This window comes from Monodelphis domestica, chromosome X (assembly GCF_027887165.1).
Source record: "Monodelphis domestica isolate mMonDom1 chromosome X, mMonDom1.pri, whole genome shotgun sequence".
Lineage (NCBI taxonomy): Eukaryota > Metazoa > Chordata > Mammalia > Didelphimorphia > Didelphidae > Monodelphis > Monodelphis domestica.
This window is the reverse complement of record NC_077235.1, coordinates 37,466,312-37,482,246: the sequence shown is the minus strand read 5'-3', so window position 1 is coordinate 37,482,246 and position 15,935 is coordinate 37,466,312. Positions and strand designations below refer to the sequence as shown.

Below are 15,935 nucleotides of genomic sequence, written 5' to 3'. Positions count from 1 at the left end.
GTAATTTGTCAGTATGAAACTAGGAATTAAAGTGGAATTTATTTTAAAAACTTAATCACAAGATATATGGCTTAGTAATAGAGAATGAAAATGCATCCATTTTCTCAAATGTACTAAAGTTTGTGTCTTTTAAAAGTTGTCACATTTCAGAATTATTACTCAGAAGTGGCATTATAAGATAGAGACAATCATTAGATAAGGCTGAATCACTATATTGGCTAGAGAATATCTCAGTCTATGGTGAGAAATGGAAAACAGATTGCTGAAGGAGATTTTCATTTGTAATTTCTGAACTAAGATTTGTTGAGCAAGTCTATTTGAGTACCTACTGTGTGCAGATCACTGTATGAGGACCTGTAAATAGTCATTGTGCATAGAAACAATTTTTTGTGCATTTATTCCTATATTCCTTCCACCCTCACCCTCACCCCTGGCCAAACAAACTTACCCAAGAAATAAGTCAGATTGTGAATTTTCAACTTCTTTCAAAAGTTTTCAAGGGAGATAGTCAAAGAATTATGTGTCCTGGTATCAAGTAACATAACTGAGGAAGAAAAAATAAGATGCTCCAGAATGCTAGTGGTTTTTTTAAACCTATAAAGTAGCTTAAGGCAAAATAATTTGCACATTCTGTGGTTCAGTATCTGTTGCCTTATCTTACAAGCTTTCATAGATATAGCTTATTTGTTGGCATAGAACTACCTTAAGATAAAGAAAATACCTTCAAATTTTGAATTTCTGAACTGATTTAGAATGAGAGATGAGCATCTAAATGTTATTTCTCAGAATTTCCCCTAAGGGAATCTTCAATGAGGAATCAGTATTTTATCCAAAAAAGTTGACTGATGAGAAAATTTAAAGAACCCAGGATTTTTTGCCTGTATAATATGAAATAACTTGAGTAAATTTTTCCCTTTCCTACTTCATCCTGAATAGGCTACTGATTTTGGTTTCCTTAATCCAAAAAGGACTGTTAGCAGGGAAAACCAGCATTATAACAAAACCAGTTATTTTGGCCATAGAGCTACATGATTAATGTGGCTGCATTGTTTCCACTTAGATGAACTGGTTGAAATGAAATTAACTAGGCAATTCTTATTATGTATGGTTGTGTTTTCCCCATCCTCCCATCTCATGGCAACTCCATTGGAAAATGAAAACATCTGAGAATTAAATATTCTTCTCACTATACTTTTCCTTGCTCAGGCAATATGTGAAGGCTCCATTTAGAGAAGGACATACAGGTTGTGAAGGACCTCAAGGTCATACAAAAAGAAGATTAGCTGAAGGAACTGGGAATGTTTGGCTTGGATAAGAGAAGAAATGATCATGGCCTTATTATCCATTTTCAAGTTTTTGAAGGGCTGTCAAATCCAGAGATTGACTTGTGCTTGGCCTTATAACTAGGAGCAGTGGGTGGGAGGTGCAGGAGGAGATTTTTGGTTGAATATAAGGCAGGATTTTTTGACATTGATATCTTTAAGAAGTTGAAAGGTCAAACTGGGAGGTACATCATTAGGCATTTTTAAACATTCCCTGAGGAAACAAAAAAAATGCAGAAGTAGCCCCTTCCTTGAAAGAGCTTCAATTACAATGGAGGAGACAATGTGTATAAAAATTGGTGTATAGAAAAGTCTTACAGAGTCTCTAAGGAAAACTTAGAGGAAAAAGCACTTTCAGAGATCTGTAAGTGAAGGCTAGATGAGTAGGTTTGTTGGTATTATGGAGGGGATCATTATTCAAATATGAATTGGTGTCTAGTTGGCCAGTGAAGGTCTGGGCTTTTATGATTAATGAGTGTACTGAGTTTTAAATAGAAATGTAGCTGTAGATTTTCAGTTTTGATATTTAGTTCAAAATAAAAGTGTTAGAAACCATACATGAATATGTTGAGTATATAGCAATAGTTGCTAGCTCTAGAAATCATCTTGACATTATATAATAGGTGGTGTTTTTATGGTCTTGCCACCTATTTTGTTGTTATTTTATTACCATATTATTACAAATGAATATCTTATATATCAGTATTACTATATTATTAATATATTACCATATGATTTACATTTATTGCCATGTTATTATTTTATTAATACCCATTTTATTATTTATTTATACATTATTAGGTGTGCCAAAGAATCATCCCATAAGGACTTCAAAAAAGCAGTTGGAGCTTTTTCTGTATCATACGATTCTGAAAATTATCAGCTTATCATCTTGGTAGGTGGGCTTACCTTTTCCCATTTTTAGTTTATTTTATTCAATACATTCATTTTAATAATGGCTTTATGGATTTTAATCTTAGTCCATCAGTGATGTAACAACAAAGAGAGCAAATATGCTGATTGATATGCACTTTCGAAGTCTTCGAACCAAGTTGTCTCTGATACTGAGAAATGAAGAAGCTAGTAAACAACTGGAGGTAAGTTGTTTTTACTTCTCTCACTTGAATGACTTGTCTTAAATGCTGAAGATATATATGTATATACATATATATATCTATGTGTGTGTATATATATATATAGTTAGATATTGGACTTTAATATTAGTACTTAGATTTATTTCTATCAAGTTTTTTTGCCTAGCAAAATTAAACCAGAGTTAAAAAGATAAGTAGGTTTGTGCTTGCATGTCTTGAACTGTCAGGTTAGACTTTTTATACTAATTGAATGAACTGTATACAAGGCATATTTCGTTGATCACTTGTGCTTTCTATCTATTTAAACATTCATTTTACTCAGTTGTCATTTTCTAACATCTGTCTTTAGATTTTGGTCATAGTATATTTTCCTAATTTACTATTTCATTTGTTAAAAGAAGAGTGTACTTAATGATTTCTTCAGTAATTTGTATTGATATATATGTTACTGTATTTTTGGTGATAGTACTGCTGCCTATATTTTTATAGATTCTAAGTGAATTTGTATAGGCTTTTGTGTCAGGTGAAATCAATCACTATTGAATTTTTTGGATTTCTGATTATTAATCATCTCATTTGATGGTAGTTGGGGGAAATCTCATGCAAATGAAAAATCAATGAAAAAGACAGGTGAGAAATTGAATGAGAGGGCTGACTTCTTGCTAGACTCTTTCTTTATATTCCATGTCCTGATTGAGAATTGCAGAAAAATAAACAGAAGAGTAGCTGTCTTTATCAACATGTGCATATAGTTTTGTTATTTATTTCTTAACCCAGTGGAAGCTATTTTGCTAGTTTGTTTTGATCTTCTTTCAACCTGATTTCCTTGTTTGACTAATTTTATGACTTTTAAAAAATGTTATCACATAACATTTAGGTCAGAGTAGTTTAGTTTGAGTAATGGAGGAAAACTATACCGTGTTTCTGTGAGATTAAAAATGTAAACATCTTCTGAAATGACATGTTTCCAATTCTACCCTTTATTGGCAGAAAGAACACTGAACTTGGGAGTAAGAACCCTGGGGTATTGTCTGGGCTCCATTACTCACCTTCAGCAAGTTTCTTATTCATTTTTTACTTGTTTCTTTTTTTGAGGCTCTTCCCACTCAAGAAGTTGTGGGATGTTAAGATATTTTTATGTAATTTGAGCTTCTTTGATAACTAGTGATTAAATATCTTTTGGTATAATGAAAAATGGATACTGTTAATTTTGTGCTCAAGTGACTATTTCATTTGCTGCTTGTTATCTTTTGTGTCCAGCAGTTAAAAGTGCACATGAATTTGTGTCCCTTTTCTTAAGCTTTCAGATAGTTCCCATTTAATAATATATACCACATATGCTTAATTTTCATTTAATAATATTCTAGTATTGTGATATTTTTTATGATTGTTGTTAAAGAGGCCCATTATCTCTTGTAACTAATTTGATTTATTTCTCTTACTGATTTTTAAAAGACTTGAGCCTTAATTTTATTTTTAATGGCAAAATTGCCAGATAAAGTTAAAAATGATGACTATTTTCAAGTTTGTTAACTTCCTTTCCATGCTTTTAATAATGCATCTAATGGAAAAAGATCATCTAGTTACCTAAAAGTATATTGAGTGCTATGAGTAATATTGTATATTTTTCATCAAAATTCTTAATCACAGTTTGGATTCCTTTTCAAGCAAAATGGTGCTATAGATTTTGCATAATTGTTTAAATTAGGGCTGGTATAAGTACAAGATTTTAATATTTCAAAACCAGATTAACTGTCCCTGCTTTTGTTTTCAGAGTTCAAGACAGCTTGCCTCAAGATTTCATGAACAGTTTATTGTCCGTGAGGATTTGATGGGTTTGGCAATCGGCACTCATGGTGCTAATATTCAGCAAGCTAGAAAAGTACCTGGAGTCACTGCTATTGATTTAGATGAAGATACTTGCACATTTCATATTTATGGAGAGGTAAATAAATAATATTCTACTTTTTGTTTTAAAAAATAAAAATCTGCAGTTTTTCTACTTGATGTCTTGAAATGTTATATCTCCTTCCATATTTTAGGATCAGGATGCAGTGAAAAAAGCCAGAGGTTATCTTGAGTTTGCAGAAGATGTAATCCAAGTTCCAAGGAACCTAGTAGGTATGTCCTGGTAATATGAACATTGCTAAGTATTATACCAGTAAGAACCATGCAAAATGTACACAAATAAACCTTTGGTGGTTATGGATGGGTTGGAATCTCTACATTCACATGGAATGGATATCAAGGGTCCATTGGAATATTGGAAAATATGGGTAGAGAATATTTTAATGAGCTTAAAAGGATATCAGAATTAGTTTTATATCACTCTTGTTAAAATCCCAAACTATGAATACAGCATAGAAACAGTTTACACTGTGTTGGCGAACCTATGGGGGCTGTTCCCTTCCCCCTTACCACGTGCTGCTCTGTATAGCAGCCTGGGTAAGCAGGTGGCTTACATGTGGCATGAGGGTTGTATTTTGGGCACTCAGTCTCTAAAAGGTTTGCCATCACTGGTCTAAGCTATTGCTTATACTATTTATGTAAATTAATTATGTCAGTGCTTGATTGTACAGAGAGGACTCTGAGAAGCCTGAGCCTATGATCTCATTGACATAAGGGGACTCCTGAATGAGCAAACTCCCTTCTTAATGCTAATTGATGCCTCCATGGCAGATTACAGAGTTTTATAAGAAATGCTTTTTAAAATGTGTTGGTATCATGGGGTTTGATTTTATCTTCAACTGGGGTTTTTTAATTTTTAAAAATTTTTTCACCTCTGGAGGTTTAAAAGGGCTAGGATTCAATACCAGAACTAAACTGGTAACCAAGTAAAACAATCATTCCTAGGACTTTGACTAGCTCCACAAAGGAACCTCTTTCAATTCAGAGCTTTTCTTCATCCTCAGTTGAGTTAGGGTCCTATTATTGTGTAGTTCCCACCTGCACCAATAGGATCACATTTTACTTTAAAAGAAAAAAAGAAGAAATAAATCTGAAAATATTGTATGATAGAACTTATTGGGCCCAAAGGGTAGCATCTTTAAAAAAATTAACTGGTCAATAGATGAGTTATATGCTTCCTTTATACATGATTCATATTCAAAAGATTTGTATTTCCATCAGCCAAGAAGTGTCATTGTAGCTGTATAGCTGGGGTATAGAAGTAATTTCATACCTAAAACTGCAACCCGTGATCTTCATGAAATAGTCATTTTCCTTATATTCTTATAAGAAGAATAGAGAGGCTGAGATGAATAGTTTATCTGGAGACACCTGCTGAGTAAAATCAACTTGATAGCTTTTAGTTTTCAAGTACAATAGTTTTTTTGTGTAAAGCTTTGGTCTGCTCTATGTATGTTAGCAATCATCCTAAAGTATTCTTTATGTTACAGTTGGCAGACAAATCAGGTTGTGTGTGTGTGTGTGAGTGTGTGTGTGTGTGTGAGATATGGCCAACATTATAATTCTCTTTCCATCTAAGTCTCACAGGATGATTTGTGATTAGGTGATCAAACACTTAATGGAAAATTTTATAATTATATGTTTCTTGATATTTGACTTGTGATAATTAAAATGTTTGGGAGCAAGGAAATATATATATATATCAATTATGACCGCTGAAATATGTTTTCTACTGTGTCTTGGGTTTATATAAATATAAGATGGTCGCCAGGGAATATATTCCCAATTTATGAATATACCCAAGCCAACTGGGTTTTATAGAGAAATTTAATTTATAATACACTGATTAATCAATAGAAAAAGAGAGAAAGTAAGAAAGGAATAAGAATGAATAAATCAGTCAGTTGGTTTTATCACTCACCCAAGATCTCTCTAGGTGAGGCTTCTCATGCCAACCTCAAGCTCCACCTTCAAGAGAGCCTCCTTTCAAGAAATGTTTCCAGAGAATTCTCCTCCTTCAGAGCCAGCCTCCTCTCCTGGTCCTCCCACAGAGCAACCTCCTCAGTCCTCCTTCAGAGCCACCTTGCTCAGAGCAAAACCTCCTCTGGCACTTCTCCCTGTCCTCAGACCCTGCTATCTTTAAGGAAACCATCTAAGTCCCCTCCCCTCAGTTCTCACATCTACCAATCACTGTCCGTGTCTCCCCTGTGCCAATGGTGGCTCTAGCTTAACCCAGGACCACACAGAGGTCTGCCCCCCTTTGCACATGTCTGTTGAAGGTCATATTCTCAAATAATTAAATTTTGATCTATGCTGCAGCCCTTCCTAAATCCTGTTAGGCTGAGTAGGGTGGAGATTGTAAGTTCCAAGACCTGGTTCTGTCATTCCAAGTATCTCTATTGTATCAATTCTAAAATCAATCATGACTCAATGAACTTCCTGTTCTATGCTTAAGCATAGGTCAAAGCCCTTTCCATTGTTCAGCAAAAGGTTTCTGTCCTAAAGTAGTCCCAGGTAGGGAGGAGAAGGATCCTCCCATGCCAAGGGGGTTCACATTCCAATAGAGTTCTTACTATCAGTAGGAAATTTTTTCCAGTATGAGATTTCTCAATGGGGAAATTTCCAACATTCATAAGTCTAAGAAATTTTAAGGTTTACAATCCCCCCTGATGATCATTGGGAGACTAGTCTCCCCATTGATCATTTAACATAATCATTTTGTAGTTCTAAATGCACTTCTAAGTATAGATATACACAATATTCATTTTTTAAGAGAAATTAGAATAGTGAGAGAGGAAATAGAAAAGAAAAGAAAGCAAAACCAATGTTTTGCTAGGCGCATTGACAGAAAGCCAAATTAGGGGCAGTCCCTTTTGGCATAAATGTGTACAATTACAATAAATGTTCAATCAAAAGTTCAGTCCAATCAATCATATCCAAAGTTCATTCTTGATCTTCTTGATGAAGTGTAGGTTTTTGGCATCTTTCTGCAACAATTCATTCTCTGGATATAAAAGTTTCAAGCTTCTTTCTTGAAGATCTTTTCTCAAACAGAATCAAAATCTTTGATTTTTTTATAACAGTACAATCTTAAACAAAATTCAAAATTCTTGGATTTTTATAAAAATACAATCTTAAACAAAAAAAATTCAAAAATTCTTAGATTTTAAATTAAAATACAATCCTCCCTGAAGTAATAGTGTGTGTGTGTGTGTGTGTATGTGTGTGTGTGTGAGTGTGTGTGTGTGAGATATGGCCAACATTATAATTCTCTTTCCATCTAAGTCTCACAGGATGAATTTGTGATTAGGTGATCCAACACTTAATGGAAAATTTTATAATTATATGTTTCTTGATATTTGACTCATCCTTTAGGAGGTCCTCATTTATATTCTTGAACAATTAATTTCCTTCATTAGCTTTGGTTAATATCATATGCTACTTAGTGTTCACAAATGCCCCAAGATTTTAATAGAAAACATTATAAAAGTTATCTTTTTCTTCTTTTTACTAAGACTTCATTGTAAAATTTAATTGTAAATTTGCATAATTTATAAGAAGTTACAAGTGGCATGAATCAGGTGGAAACTGACAAAAGTTTAAATAGAGATTAAGAAGGAAACTGCACCCTTGTCAGTCAAGGGAGGAATTAGTATTTGAAGAGAAGGAGAGTTAGAATCATGCTGAGATGGTAGTGCCAGTGTGGGATAAAAAGTGACCTGGGGCTAGTTCACAGAGCAAAAAGGTGATGCCTATTTTAAGGCACTAATTAAAATAGAATAAACAGACTATCTCCTCAGGGTAGAAATTATTCACATCCCTAAGGTGGATAATATCCAATCTTTGTCCATTTAGCTCCATCGGTGGGGATTTTCATGATTTCCACTGTTGAGGGAGCACTTAGGACTTGGAGAAAGCACTTCAATCCTTTCAAGATTGTGATGTTACCCATAACATATGCTCTCTGAAAACTTTGAAGCTTGTACAATATTGATAACCATTTTTTAAAAAGAGCAGTTCTTTGTTACATACCATGAAACTAATCTATAGTGTCAGCAGTGAAAATACCAATTTATTAAGTAAATATATGATGATGAACTATTAGGAAAAAGGGGAAGAATCAAATGTTAATTTATAATCTGCTAATTGCTCAAATATGGTTTTGGCATTTAAATAAATATTAATGAATAATGCATTGTAATCCTATTGAGGATTTGTACAGTCAGCCTAAGTTGGCAGAGGCAGGATTTAAACCTGGGTCTTGTAATTTCAAATCCAGTGCTCTTTCCACTGCATGGTGCTGCCAAGAAGTAGCATAGGTGGTAAATGCAGTGGTGTCAGATTCAAATAGAAATGAGGGCCATTTACCTGTACAAAAGGATTCCTGGGGACTGCTCTTGGATTTAGTTTAAAATGTATTGTTTTCTTTGTTGTATTAAATTTTTATTTTGCTAAATATTTTTCAATGGCATTTTAATGTGGTTTGTGCTGCACTGAGGAGTGTTGTGGGCGACCTGTTTAACTGCTGTCTTGTAGTGGAGAGAGCAGATAACTTGCCATCTAATATTAGTAGAGAGAATTCCCACACTTTGAAGATTTAACCCTGCATGTTGAAGTAGGAGCACTGGGTAGATGTTCAAATGCTTGATAAAAGAGAAAACTTCCTACCAGCTAGAATCTGAAAGTTCAGTGGGCTTCCTTGGGAAGAGCCAGGATTCCCCTCAGCTGAAGCATTTGAAGTCAAGGCTGGATGACTACTTACTTGCTGGAGATGTTAGAGAACAAGTTCTTGGTCAGATATAGCCTGGATCACATGGCCTCTCTGGTCTCTTATTTTAGTACTTTTGTAGAGTTATATACACAGCTACACAGAATGCTACACATAGCATGACAAATACTTTGAAATGAATTTTCCTGTTTTTGTGAATCCCTTTTTTTTTTTAAACCCTCACCTTCCATCTTGGAATCAAGGCAGAAGAGTGGTAAGGGCTAGGCAATGGGGGTTAAGTGACTTGCCCAGGATCACACAGCTGGGAAGTGTCTGAGGCCACATTTGAACCTAGGACCTCCCTTCTCTAGGCCTGGTTCTCCATCCACTGAGCCACCCTGTTGCCCCCTGTTTTTGTGAATCTTAATAGACACTTTCAGCAACTGGTCCAGGCCCAAAGGAATGAATAAAAATTATTCTTTTTCATGTAAAATTTCTTTATTGAGGTAGAATTATTTTGCAGTTAATAGAATAAATAAACTATGGACACAATTTAAATGCATAATATTTCCTAAAACTCAATATGATTCATTCTTTGTTTTATCCATAGGCAAAGTAATAGGAAAAAATGGAAAACTGATTCAAGAGATTGTGGACAAGTCAGGTGTTGTAAGAGTGAGAATTGAGGCTGAAAATGATAAAAATATTCCACAAGAAGAGGTAATGTTTTGCTTACATATTTTAGTTATTATAGTTTTCTTATAAGGCCATTGTGAGGTTCTATAGACCAATTATGCATTTAATGTTTCTGATTCAAGTTATTTTCTTGACTGAAAAGAAAATAAGATATGAAATTTATTAGGTCTTTATGATTTTTACAATATTTTATTTAATATTTTTAATAGTATCTTGTGCTTTAAAATTTACATTTGGCATATTAGTATCTCTTCTGTAGCTCCTTAAAATATATTTTATAGCCCTTAATTTTATTTTCGCTAACATTTTGCAAGCTTGCTTTCATACTCAAAAGCGTGTTGTTTTCTTTGGATTGATGTTTATATTTATATCAGTATTTTTACTTAAGAATTAACAAGTACCTAACTTATTAAGTATTAAAACTTTTACTAGGAAGAAATATTTCAAGGTAAAATTAGTTATGATATTTAATGTTGACTTTTAAAATGATATTTATTCTGCTTTCACATTAATTTATAATTATGCATGCTAAAAGCCTTTCATTTAAAAAACTAAGCCATTAATATGATGCTAGATTTCAATAAGGTCTTAAATGTTGGTGCTTTTTCTCTCTCTTATTTTTTTATTTTCTTTGCCAAAGGAAATTATACCACAAAATCCCCTACCTTCCAATAATTCAAGGGTTGGATCTAATTCCTCAGAAGAAAAGAAATACTTAGATTTAAAGGAAAACTACACTCATTTTTCTCAGTCCAGCAGTACAAAAGTCCAAAGGGTAAGAAATATTTGTCACTTTGAATTGAACTTTAAAGAAGGAAAAAAATCCCTTCCATTTACGTTACAATGAACAATTACTATTTCAGTTAGATGAATTTTAATGAAAAGAGGCTTACAGTCCTCTCTGGTGGGCCCTTATGCTCTTAATGTCATATGTTTCCCATCTGATCACCAGCTTATGAAGTTTCACAAACTAGAAAATAGATACTTCACAGTTGATTCACAGTGACAAATCTTATGCTACGAATATAGGCTGCTGGGTTGAGCTTAATGGGCAAGGTTTTCTTTTGAGGATAAATTTTCATAATGCCTGCTTAATATTTTGTGACCATAGACATAAGATAAAACATGCTTTTTATTGATCTCCAAACAAGCTGCGAATTTTAGGTATACCAGTAAGTACTTTTTCACCACAGTTTACAAACTCCATTAGGTTTTTAAATACTTGGGCTGCCTTTTAAAAAATTCCGCAATGTATATTTCAACAAACAACTGAAAGTGAAAATCAAAGTCTTGAGTTCAGGATTCTGTGTATCGTTTGTTATAGTTCATGATATCACTAACACTTGCATTCCTTACACTGCTTTAGGTGTTAGTGGTTTCATCAATTGTAGCAGGGGAATCGCAGAAACCTGAAATCAAGTCTTGGCAGGTAGGAAATCAATCACCCTTGTTGAAACTATATAAAACAATTTTTTTTGTTTGTTCCCCTTTTTTGGTCCGAATGCAAGTGTGTGTGCATGTGTATACTATATGTGTATGTTGTGTATGCACTGGACCACAAGGGTTTATAAAGAACAACCAAAAGCCAGAGACATATTTTTATTGTGCTTCTCACAATAGATATGGCTCTTTTATTTATTAATTTTTTTGGGTAGTTCTTTTGAAGCCTGAAAATAATGAAGCCATAAATTTTCATCCCCTTGGGGTACTGGGAGAAATCTGTAGTTTTATTTTTGGAAATATTCCAATAGAAGCTAGAATAGGGATTTTTTTCTTTGAATTTAGATGTTTGTGATACTTTTATTTTTAGGCAGTCACGTTTTAGGGTAATTCATAAAGCATATGATTAAATATCTTGAAGACATGATTTCTTGGGGAATCATCTAAGAGAATTTTCTTAATTCTGGGTTGATTCCTGATCTCTTACATATTAGAAACTTTTGTATTTATTTCTAATATTTATTCATATAGTAAAGATTTGTTAATACCGATTTAAATTGCAATTACTTTGGATTTAGAAGCCAGATGATTTTTAAAATATATTTTTTCTCCTTGTTTCTCTTCCTTTAAAAAACAAAACAAAACCCTTACCTTCTGTCTTAGTATCAATTCTAAGACAGAAGAGTGACAAGGGCTAGGCAGTTGGTTAAGTGACTTGCCTAGGGTCACATAGCTAGGGAGTATCTGTGGCCAGATTTTAATCCAGCTTCCCCCAAATCCAGGCCTGGCACTGTATCCACTGTACTACCTAGCTGGTATCTCTCCTCTTTTCAACCTGCCTATACATTCTGTTGCTATTTCTTTATTATCTAAAAAAGTCAGATTTTTAAAAAAGCTCATTGCAATAATAAGTAAGATTGATAATTTTCAGTGTGGAGACTGAGGAAGGAAACATTGGCATAGGAAAAGAATCTGTTTTCTTGCTTTCTTCATCACCTGTTCTGGGGCTTAAAGGGAGGAGTGAATGATTCCTAAGAATATAAACCTCCTTAGTCCAGTTTTGGAGCAGGGGTACACAGTGGAGAATGAGATTATGCAGGAGTTTATTGGGCATACTGCAAAGATAATATTATATGAGGAAGGAAATTCTTCTCTTGAATTGTTATTTGATGAAATGTGTATATGTATTAGCAGAAGAGGATCCTTCAGTGTAGAGGTTGGTTCTCATTGACTGGATGGTGCCCGTCATATTTGTAGAGAGGCCCTGAGTCAGGACAGTGCCAGTGGTGGGGAAAGTTCTCTAGTGAATACAAAGGAAGGAATCCTGAAAAGAGTGTCTTTAAGAGAATAGGGAACAATTTATACAATAACAACATTTAAAGACAATTTTGAACGATTTAAGAAGAGCAATCAATGCACTGAGTAGCCATGTTCCAAAGGACTCATGTTAAAAATTGCTAACCCATTTCTGCTACTTGACAGGGACTAAACTCAGGGTGCAGATTGAGACATATATTTTTTGAATGTGACCAATCTGTTTTTATTAACTACACATGTATTTGTTGAAAGGGCTTCATTTTTCTTTTCGGTAGGAAAAAGAGTAGGAGGGAGATGGTTAGAGACTAGATTTTTTTGTTATTAAATGAAATAAAAAATCAATTAAAAATTGAGTGCATTTGGATAGGAAGTATGATTAGTGTATTTGCCTATGAAGTTGAAACCATAAGGATACGCATATTGGAAATAAGCGTGTCAATATGGAATAGGGGAATGAGGACTCATGGCTATTTCTCGCCTGTAAAAGGTAATATGACTTGGGTTGTCTGCCTTATGCTCAATGGAGATAATGGATATAATAAGCTGTATAGACAATACTTGGGACAGTGAGGTGACACAGTGAATAGAGTTCCAGGCTTGTAATCAAGAATTCCTGAGTTCAAATCTGGCCTCGTATGCTTAAGAGATGAGTCACCTTGGGCAAGTCACTTAACTCTATTTGCCTCAGTTTCCTCATCTATAAAATGAGCTGGGAGAAGGAAATGGCAAACACTCTAGTTTCTTTGCCAAGAAAACCTCAAATGGGGTCATGAATAATCAGACGCGATTGACACAATTGTACAACAACAAGAACAATACACAGAAAAACATAAACCATATTTGTAAATGGCAAAACACTTGGTTAAACAAACCAATTCTGTGTATCTGTGTAACCTTGAGCAGTTCACTTAACTCCTTTGGATTTTTATTCTTTTTTAAAAATTTAATTTAATATCTATTGCACTTTCTGAGAGAGCATAGTAAATAAATTTTCAGTGTGCTCAAAAGAGTTATCTGTTTTCATCTTAAGTTCTGTAGAGCTAGAAACCTTTTCAAGGAATTTAGTTATTTATTGTTCAGTTATTCAGTGAGCCTTGAGGGGAAAGGTCCCTAACGTACATCCCCTAATAAGAAGAGGGCATGTTTGGTGCTCCTTAAGGTACTGTGATTGTCAGGGGAACTGACTGGTGAAAATAAAGGTCCCTTTCCCTAACATTAACTGTTTGTAGCTTTGTGACGAATGAAGATATTTATGGGAAGGAAAAAGATTCCTATTGTAGAAGGTACTGGGATTGAAAAAGGTTTATTTTAGGCTCTTATTTGCTTAGGACTGGAATGAAGGAAGAGGTAAGGTAGAAACTATTTAGAACAGGAAGACTTATCCTTATAGGAAAGATAAGATAAGCATTTGATTTACAAACCCACTGTTGTGGAGTTGATGAGATTTATACTCTTGGGCACAACATTTGGCCTCTATGCAATTTGTTTTTCTCATTTTCTGAAGTCAGTTGAACCAGATGATTGTCCTAGCTCTAAAATTCCCTGAAGTGTAGCTCATTCATCCAGGGCTGATCCGGTCCAGAGAATTTTGTTTTCTAGCAACCAAAACTTAGAAGTGATTGGTAATTAAACTAAAGTGCTGATTTATTCGATTAAGAGTCAGAAATAGAACTACCATGGACATTTTAATGTCCATTCCCCATTTAAGGGATAATAAAAATAACACCTAACTTTAAAGTTTACATTGTGTTTTACATATACCTAATATATTTTTTACCACAACCTTATGAGATATGGTGCTATTGTTATTTCTATTATACAGATGAGGAAACAGAGGCTTAGAAGGGTTAGGTGACTAGTCTAGGACCACACAGATACTAAGTGTCAGGCAGGATTCAAACCCAGGTCAGTCTTCCTTAGCTCTAACTTCAGTGTTCTATTCACCATACTGTGCTGTTTCTGTCTTACAGACTTAAAAAGAGTCCACCATCATTCTCTGTTGATTTGTCATCCTGTTTTCACCTTCCTTCCTTTCAGCTTACTTTCATAAGATGGCCCAGTTACCAAATTTATATGTTCATTTTTTGTTGATTTACAATCTTTGTTTTTTAATTATTTGGTAATATATTGGAAAGACCCTTAATGTCATTGATAAGTTAACCAGGAATAAACCTGGAGTCAGCAGAAACTTAGGCTTCAGTCCTTTTTGGACACTACGCGATCATGAGCAATCAACCAATCTACATACCAGCCCCTGTGTCAGAGGCTGGGGAGATGAAGACAAAAAGCAAAGCAGTTTCTGCCCTTATACAACTTCTATTCTAACAGATGCAACTTATACACCATAATTAGAATAAAAATCAATATGAGGTAGTTAAGGAAGGTGCTGGTAGTTGAGGAGTAGAGGCTGCTGATGGATGGACAAAAATGATTTCATGTAGCTGATAGGGTTGAAACTGAGTCATAAAGGAAATGTGAGATTCTCTAACCCTCAGTTTCCTTATCTGAAATGGTAATAATACATGTAATACTTGCCTTATAGGGCTGTTGTGAGTATTAAATAAGATAATATAATTAAAGTACTTAGTAAATCTTAACGCACAATCTAAATGTCATCCTTGTAAAGTGAATAATTTCTAGAAAATGTTCCAATTATAGAATCATAGCATATTTGCATTTGAAAGGCCTCAGAAGTCTAGTCCAACTCATAACCAATCTTGGATTCTTTCTACAACATTTCTTATAAATGGCCATCCAGCTTCTGCTTGAAAAATTACTTCTTGAGACAACACATATTTCAGATTGAATATTTATTGGAGACTTTTTTCCTGAGATTGAGGTTTTCTTTTTACTACCCATTGATTCTAGTGTTGTCTTTCAGTGCCAGGCACAAGAAGTCTAATTGATAACCCTTTCAAATATTTGAAGATTCCTCTCCCTCCCTTAAGCCATCTCTTTTCTAGGTTAGTTCTCCATTCTTTCCACTAATTACTATTCTAATCATCTTCTAGATACATCCCAGCTTATGCTTCTATTAATATATGGTGCCTAGAAGTAGTCACTGCTCTTCACTTGGTCAAAGCATAGTAGAGACTGACACTTTATTTGCTATGAGCACCGTATTAGTAATTCCAAATATCTTTGGCTCTCTTAGCTATTTCACTACACTTTTACATTGAGCTTAAAGGAAGTCAGCATAATTCCTAGGACTTTTTTCCCCTCTTTTTTTGAGATCAACTCTTTCTATCTCACCTAGGCCAGAAGTTCAGCAGGCCCTCATGGGCCTGGATCTAATACTAGTTGGCATGGAAGCTTGAACTTGCTCTGCTTTTTTAACCTGGACCTGTTCTCCTTTCCATACAAAGCTGGGTTGCTCTCTGCTTTCTGCTCCCAGGACTGTAGCATTATTGTAATGGACCTGGAGGACATGTGACTACCTTTATCCTTACT

At 34.3% G+C, this 15,935-nt stretch overlaps 1 protein-coding gene across 18 annotated transcripts in view; it reads left to right on the top strand.

Moving 5' to 3' along the window:
* FMR1 (fragile X messenger ribonucleoprotein 1) overlaps positions 1-15,935 on the top strand; it is a 62,430-nt gene that overhangs the window by 30,279 nt on the left and 16,216 nt on the right. For 8 of the 18 annotated variants that reach the window (XM_007507255.3, XM_007507245.3, XM_007507251.3 and 5 more), the window contains 7 exons: positions 2,124-2,217; positions 2,303-2,419; positions 4,191-4,361; positions 4,459-4,537; positions 9,643-9,752; positions 10,369-10,503; positions 11,095-11,157. In XM_007507255.3, the coding sequence (XP_007507317.1) occupies positions 2,124-2,217; positions 2,303-2,419; positions 4,191-4,361; positions 4,459-4,537; positions 9,643-9,752; positions 10,369-10,503; positions 11,095-11,157 (769 nt within the window). The remainder of the gene's footprint in view (positions 1-2,123; positions 2,218-2,302; positions 2,420-4,190; positions 4,362-4,458; positions 4,538-9,642; positions 9,753-10,368; positions 10,504-11,094; positions 11,158-15,935) is intronic. The other 10 variants (XM_056808995.1, XM_056808994.1, XM_056808996.1 and 7 more) reach the window with 2 other exon arrangements.